The sequence below is a fragment of the Hippopotamus amphibius genome, chromosome 16, assembly GCF_030028045.1.
Source record: "Hippopotamus amphibius kiboko isolate mHipAmp2 chromosome 16, mHipAmp2.hap2, whole genome shotgun sequence".
NCBI classification, from domain to species: Eukaryota; Metazoa; Chordata; class Mammalia; order Artiodactyla; family Hippopotamidae; genus Hippopotamus; species Hippopotamus amphibius.
The window spans coordinates 49,086,909-49,100,219 of NC_080201.1; the positions used below are offsets into that span (position 1 = coordinate 49,086,909).

General features: G+C 52.5%; 1 protein-coding gene across 8 annotated transcripts in view; it reads left to right on the forward strand.

The window, feature by feature from the left end:
- The window catches only part of SIPA1L3 (signal induced proliferation associated 1 like 3), a 240,434-nt gene that overhangs the window by 138,808 nt on the left and 88,315 nt on the right, over positions 1-13,311 (forward strand). For all 8 annotated transcript variants that reach the window (XM_057711283.1, XM_057711289.1, XM_057711288.1 and 5 more), the window contains 2 exons: positions 3,229-5,055; positions 9,051-9,181. In XM_057711283.1, the coding sequence (XP_057567266.1) occupies positions 3,537-5,055; positions 9,051-9,181 (1,650 nt within the window). In that variant the 5' untranslated portion in view covers positions 3,229-3,536. The remainder of the gene's footprint in view (positions 1-3,228; positions 5,056-9,050; positions 9,182-13,311) is intronic.

Genomic DNA, 13,311 nt, shown 5'->3' on the forward strand with positions numbered 1-13,311 from the left:
TAAGCAAGTCAGGGTTGCGTTGGGGCCACTGCTTTTCCCAACCAGCCCAAACGTGGCCTCAAAGGACTAATCCTCTGAACTCTGCCAGGCTGACCCAAGGGCACAGCTGGGCTGCTGAGCAGCTCCAGCAGTGCCCTCGGCTGGTCTGGATACCCAAGCCTGGCTTGGGATCCGGGGTCCAGCAGAGTGTGGGGCTGCCCTCAGGCCCTCATCTCTGGCAAAGCTGAAGACCAGTCACCAAAAGTCACAAACCAGCAGCCCCTGCTCGGATCCGGCCACATACTGACTTTGTTGGCTCTCATTGTGGTGTGCACTGGTTATTCATTTGTTGACTAAGAATACATGTAAGTAATGCAAATGGTAGCCAGAGGTGTGCAGTAAGGAGTGAGGCTCCTTCCCCTTCTTCAAAAACACAGATCCTGGGGATACACAGTAGCTCACATTCTTATGCGGAGGGAGCCCAGGAATAAATCAGAGACATAAGTGAGTATATGTACTAAGGAAAATAAATGAAGCAGGGGATGGGGCTGGGAGTGGAGGGGAAAGATACCCAGTTTCCCTCTCCAGGGGCAACCACCATGAGCAGTTTCTTGAAAATCCTTTTAGAGGTCATCTCTGCATGTTAGTTTGTTGCTGTCGTAGCTGTTGTTTTTGGGTTTTCAAATTGAGAGATGTTGCACACAGTTCCAGATTTCTGGTTTCTCTTGAAAAATCCCATAATCAGGCATCCACATTCCCACAACTGCGGGAGCTGAGGCCCATCTGCCTCTTTAGAGGACGCCTCTGCTGTCCAGGTCACCACAGCTTCACCTGGCCTAGATTCCATCTCCCTTAATCAACCCAACGCTGGGGTCTTTCCACTTTCTTTCCCCTCCACCCCCTCCCCTGTATGCCTCCCTGTAGCCTCTTCACGAGTGCTCCTGTGCTCATGGGGAAACAGGAAGAGGGCGCACTCTTGCTCCCTACCCCCACCTCTCCCCTCACCTGGTTCTCACTTTCTCAGAGGCTATAGGCTCCCCCTACTATTTTGCGCCATGAACCTGCTTCATGCTTCCCTGGCAGTGCCTCTCTGCCAGCTAACTCCATACCTGTATGCATGAGTTATGAAATGCCTCCTGCACGTCTGCATGTGTGCATGTGCGCACGCACACACACACGAACACTCATACACGTGCTCACTCAGGAGGCCATTCACTTCCTCACTCAGAAAGCACCAACACTCACTGAATACAATGGCCACGTCAAGCTCCACATTCCAAGGGAAAGCAAAGTTATTGGTCACCTTGAGTCAAATGCCCAGGCTGACCCAGCACTCTGCTGCCTTGTATAGAATCAGTTCTGTTGGCAGGAAAAAAGGGCACAGCTGCTGGGACGGGCAGCAGGTTCTGCCACAGGCCATGATCCACTTTCCCCTTCCTTCCCCACTGAGGGTTTCATCTCCCAGAAGCCCAAGGTAGAGACAAAGGGAAATGATCCTGCAGAGTACTTTATGTTGCTGTGCAGAAGAAAAATGAACTCCCTTCCCCGGAGCTCTGCAAGTCAGGATGCACTCAACACATCAGGTCAGGTAGAGGCTGTCTCTTCACTTATTCATACGCTAGTGAACGAGTGTCCTGGACAGTGTTCCGGGAGCTGGGGCTACATCAGTGAACCACACAGACGCCCCTGCCGTACTAGAACTGTAATTTAGTGACGGAGATAATCGGTAAATAGATAACAAGCAAACTAATTTCTATTAGTGGTAACTGCTACGGAAAAAGAAGAAAGCAGAGTGACAGAGAAAGGCTCTGAGAGTGGTTTGGGAAGGCTTTAATTAAAGAATGAATATCGGGACTTCCCCAGTGGCGCAGTGGTTAAGAATCAGCCTGCCAATGCAAGGGGCATGATTTTGAGCCCTGGTGCGGGAAGATCCCACATGCTGTGGAGCAAAGAAGCCTGTGCGCCACAACTACTGAGCCTGCGCTCTAGAACCCAAGAGCCACAACTACTGAAGCCCACGCGCCTAGAGCCCATGCTCCACAACAAGAGAAGCCGCCTCACTGAGAAGCCCATGCACCGCAACGAAGAGTAGCCCCCGCTCACCACAACTAGAGAAAGCCTGCACGCAGCAACAAAAGACCCAATGCAGCCATAATAAATAAATAAATAAATAAATCTTAAAAAAAAAAATATCACGTGAACCAGCCTGGTGAAGAACTGAGGAAGGATACCCCACATATCCTGGACGGGGCTTGATACGTCAGAAGAACAGAAAAGAAGGCCAGTGTGATGGAATCTTAGTTGGGGCTGGGGAGAGGCATCAGGGAGACTGGCCAGTCCTGTGGGGCTCATGGGCCAGCAGAAGGAATTTGGATTTTATTCTAGTGCAGTAAGAAGCAGTAGCAGCTGATCTGCCAGCTCTCTTAGTATCAACATTTATTAATCATGTAGATTTCTAGAGACGTTCCTTCCCCCAAATCCACCAGAGCTCACGGTGATTCCTCCATCTTTTTCACTTCCTTTCTGGTAGGGTGGCTGGTTGGGTGGACTGCAAAAACAAATGGACAACCGTGCAGCCTCTCCGTACAGCCACCAGTAGACAGGACACATGCAGAGGAATATGTTCAATGACACCACTGGGAAAAGTCAGCCAGATCCTGAAAGTGGGAAACTCCACAGGACAAGTGACCCCATTCCTTCCATAAGTAAATAGCATGAAGATAGGGTGGGGGAGTAGGTAGAGTAGTGGAGATTTAAGAAATATATATGCCAAAGCAGAGTACAGATCTTATTTGGATCCTGATTTGAACAAATCAACTTTCAAAAGACATCTTTGAGACAATGGAGGGAAATGTAATTGCATTCGGGGTTATTTATTTATTTATCTAGATGGGTATGATAAAGGTATCATGGTTATTTTTTTTGAAGGCCTTATATGCTAGAGATACAAACTAAAGTATCTGAAGGTAAAATGGCCTGATGTCTGGGATTTATTCTAAAATATTCTGCCAAAAACAAAGTGGAGGAGTAGAGGAACAGATGAAACAGGAATGACAGTTAATGGTGTTGAAGCTGGTGGGGTGGCTTATGTTCTTCTCCCAGCTTTTGAGTATGCTTGAAATTTTCCATAATAAAAACGTTTTTTGATTCTTGGCTTTTTTTTTTTTAATGAGTAGAGCTGTCCAAAAAAAAAAAATTCTCTGGAAGCAGTAACATCACATCTCACCTTTGCCTTTTCTTCCTTTTCAGCATGGCAGGGAAGGCACCCCTGCAGCCTGCCAGCCCTCGTGCACACCTGCTGCTTGCTCTGCCCCGCTGAGCCACTCCGTCTGGAGGCCCCAGGACAGTGCCTGCCTCGTGAGGTTGTCCTGGCTCAGCTGTCCACAGCGATGGTGGAGAACTGGACTCCACAGGCTCACAACCTTCCCATCAGGCTTCAGGGGCCAGCATCCTTCATCCTGGGACTGGTGGCCCTGAACAATGGCTGAGGGCCAGGGGACCCCATAACATTAGTCTATAGCTTTCAGGGGCCAGTAGCACTCCAGTGCCCGTGGACTATGACCACCTATCGGCCCATTCCCAATGATGGTGTGGACCTGGCAGCCAGCTGTGGGGCCAGGGCAGCCGATGTCCTCCCCGGGCCGCACACAGGGGACTACACTCCCATGGGATTCTGGGTCCAGAACGGCAGCATGCCCCAGCCCGTGGGTGAGAGCCCCGCCAGCGCCACCACCCGCCCCAGTCCCACCACCCCCGCGGTGCCCAAGATGGGCGTGCGGGCAAGAGTGGCTGACTGGCCGCCCAAGAGGGAGGCCCTGAGAGAACAGAACAACCCCAGCCCCTCACAGGACGCGGATGGCACAAAGGCCACAAAGGTGGCCCATTCCATGAGGAGCGTACAGAACGGACAGCCCCCCGCCAGCACCCCGGCTTCCTCAGGGTCCAAAGCCTTGCACCGACTTTCCAGGAGAAGGTCTAAGGATGTGGAGTTCCAGGACGGGTGGCCCCGGTCCCCCGGCAGGGCCTTCCTCCCTCTGCGGCATCGCAGTAGCAGCGAGATCACCCTCAGCGAGTGCGACGTGGAAGATGTGGTGGAGCCCCGGGGGGCCCGGCACACGGGCGCCCTGCCGCTCTTCCGCGAGTACGGGAGCACGTCCTCCATCGACGTGCAGGGCGTGCCCGAGCAGAGCTTCTTTGACATCCTCAATGAGTTCCGCAGCGAGCAGCCCGAGGCCCGGGGCGCCCCGAGCCTCGCCGAGCTCCTGCGGGCCGATCCCGGCCCACACGTCGCGGGGGGCGGCGGCGGAGCCAAGGGGGACGCCCGCAACGGGCAGCCCGCCAAGGACGGCCTGCTGCCACTGCAGCCCATGAAGGAGAAGGAGAAGGCCCGGAAGAAGCCGGCGCGGGGCCTGGGCGGCGGGGACGCGGTGGACTCGTCCATCTTCCGGAAGCTGCGGAGCAGTAGAGCCGAGGGCGAAGCGGCCCGGTGCCCCGGGGAGGCCGAGGACGGCCGGAGCCCCCCGGAGGCCAGCAGGCCGTGGGTCTGCCAGAAGAGCTTCGCCCACTTCGACGTGCAGAGCATGCTGTTCGACCTCAACGAGGCGGCCGCCAACCGGGCGTCCACGGCCCAGCGGCGGAACACGACCACCGGGGCCTCGGCCGCCTCGGCCATGGCGTCCCTCACGGCGTCGCGGGCCCACAGCCTCGGCGGCCTGGACCCCGCCTTCACCAGCACCGAGGACCTGAACTGCAAGGAGAACCTGGAGCAGGACCACGGCGACGACAACAGCAACGACCTGCTGCTGAGCTGCCCGCACTTCCGCAACGAGATCGGCGGCGAGTGCGAGCGCAACGTGAGCTTCTCGCGGGCGGCCGCGGGCTCCCCGGGCGGCAGCGGTGGGGGCGGAGAGGGCCGCGCGCCGGAGCCCGCCCTGAGCGCCTACCGCACCAACGCCAGCATCTCGGTGCTGGAGGTGCCCAAGGAGCAGCAGAGGACGCAGAGTCGCCCGCGGCAGTACAGCATCGAGCACGTGGACCTGGGCGCCCGCTACTACCAGGACTACTTCGTGGGCAAAGGTGAGGTGGGGGGCGGACAGGCGGGCAGCAGCGTGTCTCTGAGACGCTCACTGCTCACTCATTCCCGGTGTGCCGGGCCCTGCCCTGGGCGCCGAGGATGCAGAAAGAGGCAAGACCTCCCTCAGAGAGGGGCTGTGAGGATGCAGCGAGCCCAGCCTCATAATACGCGGGTAGCACTTCAAAACCTCGAGCTACATGAGACAGTAGATGTGCGTTAATTTAGCAAATGTGTGTTTGGGTGAGCTATGTTTCTAGAGCTGGGCAATACAGTATTGACCAGATGAAAACAAAAACCTTGTCTTCCTAATGACTTAGTGGGGTAAGACAAACAAAACTAGATAAAAATGTAAACTACATAAGGTGTCATGGGGTGGCAGATGCCGTGGAGAGAAGTAAAGCAGGGAAGAGGGAAGCCGAGTGTCAGTGTCAGGGTTGTGTCTTCGATAGGGAATGGTCAGGTAGGGCCTCCTAGGTGGGTGCCCTTCCAGTGCTGAGTTGAAGGAAGGGAGGGAGGGAGCCTTGTGAACACTGGGGACAGTTTTCTTGGGACGGGAAACAAGTACAATAGTCCTGGGACACTGGAGGAATAGGACAGAGGCCAGTGTTGCTGGGACAGAGTGACTGAGGGAGAGTGGAAGGAGCTGAGACAGGGGACGGGCAGATCATGTGGGACTTTGTGAGCCATGGGGAGGACTCTCACTATTACCCTGCGTGAGATGGAGCCGCAGGAAGGTTCTGAGCAGGAGGGGGCCTTGATCTGACTCAGGTATTCACAGCCTCCCTCTAGGAAACAGGCTGTGGCGGGAGGGGGAGCTGGGAGACCAAGGAGGAGGCTGCTGCAGTAGTCCAGGCAGGAGACGATGATGGGCAGGTCTAGGACGGGAGCCTGGGAGTGGGGAAGAAGCTGCCATGTTCTGCATTTTGAAGGCAGAGCTGTTGATGTTTGGAGGGTGTTAACACAGGCATCACACATGGTTAAGATCATTGGTGCTGATGGTGCAATCCTAAGAGGCAGCAGAGCATAGTGCAGAGACCACAAGCCCAGGCAGCCACAGAGGCCAGGCAGGAGACAATAGAGGGAAGCAAACCAGGCAGGAGCGGCACACAGGGCAGCTCCTGTCAGCTCCAGCTCACTGTTGTCATCCAGGAAGTGTAGATAAGCCCAGTGTTGCCAGCCTTTCCAGTTTTTATAGATTCTTCTGAAATTCAGATTTTTTAAATATGGAGTCTCCTATATCAATTCAGAATTGCTTATAACTGCCAGTAACAGGCTTAAACAACATAGTTTATTTCTCTCACATTAAAAAAAATCTGGAGATGTGGAGCCTAGGACTGCTGTGGTTACTCCTCAGCATCCGTGGAATGCCAGCCTTAGTGCATGGCATCCAAGCCCTCAGGGTGGTTTCCTAGTCCAAGTTGGCTGCTGGAGTTCCAGCTATCACATCCATGTTTCCAGGCAAAGAGAAGGAGGAAAAGATACAGACAAAACAACAGACTTCCTGTCAAGTCAGTCCCCCCACCTTTTTTTTTTTTTTTTTCCAATTCAGCCCTTTTTAAAGAGCGTTCTCAGAAGTTCCAGCCAACTGTTTCTGGTTATTAGCCATTCTTGTCTGCAAGGCAGGCTGGGAAATGTTGGTTTTTAGGTAGACATAGCCCCTCTCTTTTCTTCCTCCAAGAACAGAGGGTTTCTCTTAAAAAGAAAAAAAGGAAGAATAGATAATGGATAGGCAGCTAGTACTCCATAGCAACTAGTTTAAAAAAAATTTTTAAAGCAGTGTCCTAGTCAAACACAACAGATGTCAACTAGGTCATCCCATGGTCCAGAGTACAGTCTCTGGAGTTCCACCAATGTTGGAGTCAGACAGCCCTGGGTTTGGGATGTCTGTTTCATAGCTTATTAGCTATGTGACACATTTTACCCCTTGGACTCTGTGTCCTCATGTGAGGAACAGAGATGATTATAGCAGCATCACATGCCCAGAAACAAAATGACACAAAGATTGAAAATTAAGGGAATGAAAAAAGAAGTTCAGACAGTCGCTAATTAAGAGAAAACCAGTGAGGTAATATCAGTATCACACAAAATAGATTTTAAGGCTAAAAGCATTTGTTAGAAGAACCAAAAGGGCCACATCACGCTGATTTTCTAAAAATTTACCAAGAGGGGGACTTCCCTGATAGTCCAGTGGTTAGAAATCTGCAGTGCCACTGCAGGAGGTGCAGGTTCGATCGCTCATCAGGGAACTGAGATCCCAGATCCCACATGCTGCATGGTGCGGAAAGAAAAAAAATTTACAAAGAAATTTTAATGGTTGTGAACCTTTGTATACGTGGCAACCTGGTTGAGGGGTATATAAATAAAAAACTAGTATGGCTGCAGAGAGGCATGAACAAATCTGCAACCCATGGGAGAAGTTGACAGAGTCTCTCTTTGAAATTGACGAATCTAGTAGCCAAAAAGTAAGGCTGAGAGAATTTGAAAAACCTGGTTTTGCATTTATATTAATTTTCTACCTAATCAATGGAGGGCACATGCTTTTCAACTTGCACATAGAAATACCTACACAGAAGGACTACAGTAAGGATCAAATAAAATTGTACATTAAAACAGTTCTTCATCAGGCAGGTTGTAAATACTTATGGAGCTTTAAAAAAGAATCTGTTTTCTTTCAAAACATAATTTCTTTGTAGTGCTGGAAGCTCATAAATAAGTTAGTCATTGGTCAGCATTTATTGAGTGCCTACTCTATGCCAAGACCACAAGGTACTGGGTACGCCTCGGTGGAAAACAAAACAGCCCCTGCAACTGTTTCAGGAAGGAACTGATATCTATGGAGCACATTTATTCTGTTCTCTGACCAGCTGGGGAGATTGTTTAACCCGCTGCAGGTGCTGTTCTGATTGGGACCATTAATTAACACACATTTGAGCCTTGCATAAGCCTTTGATTCACCAAGAGCATCTCGTGAGAATAGGAGCCATCATTTAAATATTGAGAGCACTGAGCTGGGAAGGAATTTCTGGCAGTGTGTAGCTGCTGACTTCATGGACTTAAGTCCAGAAAGACTGCTGGTAGTTATCCACCACAAGCAGGAGACTCTCGGGTTATACATCAGGAAGAACTGTTTGCCTGGCAGGATTATAAGACAGCAGCATGATTTTTAAAAAAGGGGAGCAGCTGTCACTTCGGGAAGAGAACAGGAGATTTGCTCCGTAACTTGTTAAAGACTCTGTCACCATAAGGAAAAAGAGTAGCGTCTATCCTACGTCTATAGAAACATGCTCAGATAAAGGTAACGCTTAGGGCCTGGAATCATGGTACTCTTCGGTGACAAACGTCACACCCTAGGGGTAGTACTAGCCAACACATCTCCTGTGCTTACTCTGTGCCCGGGCCTGTGCTAAGTGCTCCACGCTTATTAACCTGTTTAATCCTTACAGCCAGCTGAGAGGTGGGTCCCTCCTTCCAGATCCCATGGTGCTGATGAGAATGCCATTGAGCAGCTTGGGCCACACATCTAATGAGTCCAGGGCCCAGATTTCAGCCGGCAGAAGCCTCTCTAGACTAGAATCTAACCACTTCCCGAGAGCTAACTGGCGGCTGAGCTGCTGAGCACGTTCACGTATGGGATAACCACAGCGAGGCTAGGGTCGGTACCTGGCACGCACCGCACTCAGCATTTTTTATTTGTAGCTTCATTTCACTCTCATGTCAGTTCTATGAACCGTGGGTGGCATGAGGCCCCCCACTTCCCAGATGAGAGCGCTGAAACTCAGGGAAATTCTGTGACTGGCAAGGAGGTATAGTAAGGTGGGCTTTAATCTCTTAGGGTCTCTCCATTGAGTGTGGCCATGACCAGGCGTGAGGTTCATGGGACCAGGATCCCACGGGTTGCACAAGAGCCTTCCCCAGCTGTCCCCTCAGCAGGCCTGCCGTGGGACGTCACCCCTCCTTCCCAGAGAGCTGACTGAATCCACCTGCTCTTCCCTCTCAGAGCATGCCAATTACTTTGGCGTGGACGAGAAGCTGGGGCCAGTGGCCGTGAGCATCAAGCGGGAGAAGCTGGAGGACCACAAGGACCACGGGCCTCAGTACCAGTACAGGATCATCTTCCGGACCCGCGAGGTAGGTCCCATCACTGGTTATTATCACACACGTCACAGCCACTCATCTCTGAGCCCCTACTCAGTGCCAGGTTCTGTGGGCAAGTGCTTCCCCTGCTCCAACTCATGGAATCCTTCCAACAGCCTCAGGAGAGCGATCCTATCAGCCTCCCCATTTTATAGAAGAGAAGACCAAGACTCAGTGACTAAGTGGCCAGGATTGGAATCCGGGGTATCTGACTGCTGAGCCCAAGATTCTGACATTTGCAAAAGATGAACTGTGATGAGCATAAAAAATAAAGGGAGAGGTGTAGGGGATTCTTTCAGGATGGTGAGGTGTCCTGCAGAGTGCAAAGGAGAACTAGGGCAGCACGTCTCAGGCAGGGCAGGAACTGGGAGATCTCAGCAGCAGGCACTGCTCTTGATGTCGAGCAGCTCGGAACACTCCCAGCCCTTCTCCTTTCATTCGGAATAGAGGATCCCGTTGTCCTGGCTTGGTCAGAGGTCTTCCCTTGGAATAAATGTCAGCTGTGGATAGGGAACAAGACCTGTTGGGGGCACCCTGCTCGATTAAGACCCTAAGTTGTAAGTGCCAGAAATCTACTTCTGTCTGCTTTAAGCCAGAAATGGAATTCATTGGTTCATATAACTGCAAATCCAGGGGTAGGAATGGCTTCAGGCCTAGCTGGACCCAGGCACTCAAATGATGTCACCAGAACTCTGCCCCCTTATCTCTCCCGCTCAGCTGGCTCTGCTGCTTTTCGCATTTGTGAATGTCATCCTCTTCCACCACCAGAAAGCTCTCTCCATGCCATGGGAAAATGGAGACCGGCTGCTCAAATCTTCTGCATCTTTATACTTTCTCCTCTACGTTCTTATCTGCTGAATCTCTGGGAAGGACTCTGATTGGCTCTGCTTGGATCAGAAGCCCACACCCTGGGCCAGTCCCTGTCAGTCAGAGATGGTAGAGGAATCTGTCTAGATCTAGGGCATGTGCGCCGCCCTGGGTTCATGGGCGGGGCCAGGCACTGTGATTGACAGTTCTGTCAGAGCCTACCTGGTGGTGGTGGGGGGGGCGGGGGTTCCCCAGCAGAAGGAGGGGAGCTGAGCCAGCAGAAATGATGGAGACGTCCAAAAGACCCCAAAGGAAGACTTTTCCAGAAAAGGGGCAGTCATCAGCTGGGCAGGCCCCCACAATGGATCTCCCTCACTCCTGTGTTACCCCATGCCCCTTGGGCCTGGCCTTTGTGCGGACATGGGAGCCCAGCAGGCAGCCGCTGCCGGGGAGTTTGGACGTGGGGCCAGCCGAGCCTGGACCTCATCCAGACCAGCAGGTGCTGCACCGAGGGCCGTAGCCCCGTCCCCTCACAAAGACCTTCCCGCTGAGGGGGAAGGGGATGACACAGAGGCTTCATGGCAGCCTAGGGGAGGCAGCTCCCAAAACTTTGTGCCCCAGGCCACAGGTGGTCACCAGCCCCTCTGTCTCCCGAGCACCCCCCCTCCTTCCATCTCCTCATCTTTCTGGCCAGATGAACACCAGGGCAGAATGTGAGGTGACAGCTCACCCTGCATCAAAGTGTTGTGGGACATATGGGGAGCTGCCAGGTGAAATGACAGCAGCCGTCATATACTAATCAATAATATTACAGCTGCTGTTATGTTGCAAATTTACTCAATACTCTGTGTCAGGCATTTTCTACACCTACTTTGTATATTTACTCACTTACATGTTGTAACAGTTCTATAATGAGGACACTATATTCCTCATTTACAAATGATGAAACAGGCACAGAGAGGTTAAGGGACCTCACTGAGTAACAGGGCAAGGTGTCAGCCCGTGCTCCAGCCACCGCTCGGCTGCCTCTGGGATTCCACTGACTGCACGTCAGACCCACTCATGACTTATAAACTCAAACTCGTGCCCGTGTTTTATGTTGTTGGCTTTTTTTTTTAATGAAAATAGAATATGTAGAATGATTTCTTTTTAAATACTGGACTTTGTTGTACGTACTGAGAGTCACGAAACTAGTGTGGAGATGCTAGGTCAGAGATATTTTGCTGTGGCTCCAGTTCAGTAGGCTTGAAACTGACTTGGTGCCATTCTTGGCTCATGCCTGCTTCCATCTACTTCTGACCCCCGGCACCCACAAACTAGCCCCTGATCCGCCCCAGGCTGGGCACAGGGCCCTCACAGCTCAGGGGCACAGGTCTGGGGTTCCTCCACTCCACAGAGATTCACTCAGCACCACCACCGGCCAGCCCTGTGCTGGGCACTGAGGAAACAGTAGTAAGTAAGGCAGCAGAGATGCTCATGGGACTGCATTTTTGTTGGGGAGGCAGACAGTACATAGATATCCTTGTAAATTACACAGTGTGGTACCTGATGACAAGGAGGAGAGTAAAGCAAGGAAGAGAGATAAGTGTGGGGTTGGCAAGAGTTTTAGACAGGATGGTCAAGGGAGGTGTCACTCGGGAGAGAACGTTTGAGTAAAAGACCTGAAGAAGATGAGAGAAGGAGCCATGTGGACATCTGGAAGAGTGTTGCAGGCAGAGGGAACAGCCAGTGCAAAGGTCCTGAGGCAGGAGTGTGCCTGGCACAGTCACTCAGCAGCTGTGAAACCTTGGGCACATGGCTTCTTCAAGCCTCCATTTCCCCCATGGGATCCCAGTGTTTTAGAACCGTGGTGTGGGCTTGGTGAGGTTGCCCATATAAAGTAGGCAGTACTGGGCCTGCCACTTGGGAGGGGGGTCTCAGTTTCCTGTCCCCTTGTCACATTCCAGTCAGCCCTGTGAATTTTGGCCCGCCGTGAGGTTCACAGCCACAAGCAGGCCTTTCTCCACCCTCCCACACATGCAGGCCACACGTGTACTCAGTCCTGGGCCCAGCCCCTTGCAGAGCTGCCTTTTGGGCACTCAGGCCTGAGGACCTCATCATCTCGTCCTCTGGAGGGAGGGGCAGTAGCCAGCAAGGTTTGCCTTGTCCCTTCCGGAGGTCCTAACTGCTGTGGAGGCAGAGCAGAGAGTCACATAACCCAAAAGCAGTAATGACGAAAGTAATGAGAACAGCTCACACTTCGAGCATGTATCCTGCCAGGCGCTGTTCTAAGTGTTTGATATGCATTGACCCCTCAGATCGTCTCAGTAGTCCCGTGATGTGAGTCCCATTATTATCCCCATTCCACAGATGAGGACTCTAGAGGCCTAGGGAGATAAGCACTCGTCAGGGTCCCTCAGTGCCAGAGCCAGGACATGAACACATTCTGCCTGGGTCTGGAGCGCATGCTCTTAACCTCTTGCCCCTCCCTGTGGGGTTGAGTTTGAATTCTGGCCCTGAGAACAGACAGCCTGGGGTTCGTCTGGGCTCTGCCACTCACTAGCCTTGTGACCTTAAGCAGATGACTTTACCCCCGGATGCCTCCGTTTCTTCATCCGTAAAACAGACTTTGTATTGTTTGTTCCATGGCTCCTGGAAAGGCGGGAAGGTTCTCCTGGACGGGCACGCATGAGGTGGTAGCAGAAGGCTGCGGGCTAGTGAGTGCTCTGAGCAGCGGATACTGTGATGACACTACCGTCGTGGCTGTCGCTCTTTCCCGAGAGGTCAGAGGGCCATGCTGGGGAATGAGGGCTGAGCTCACGGACAGAGTTCTATCCTTCTCCTGGCCACACACGTCTCGGGCTCCTATAAACCAAGGCGCGGGGGCCAGAGCGAGGGGCCCAGGCTGTTTTCCAAGCCAGCCGGCTGGCCCGCCCCAGATGGCCGCCCCCAGCCGCCAAGCAGACGGAGTGGGCCCACATCTCCCAGCAGATGGGATGGGAGCGTTGGCAGCGCCAAGCTTCCCACCAGGATGGAAATGGACTGGATCTGGACTTTGGCACCAGACGGCCAAAACGTTAGCTACACCCACCCTGAGCCTGGACTAGATGAGCTCCAGGCCAGGGCTGCCCTGTCCTGAGCCCCTTGCTGGCACTCTCTCCTAGGACACAGGGGATGCCAAACAGCCAGGGACTGTCTGCAGTAGGTCCAATGGGTTCCCTATGGCCCTCAAACATGAGTTTTTGACAGCTTTAGTTTTGTTAGAATTAGAGGTTTGGATTTTTTCTTTCTTTATTGGAAGAGTAACAGTCACTTATTAAGAATTTAAATAGTATATA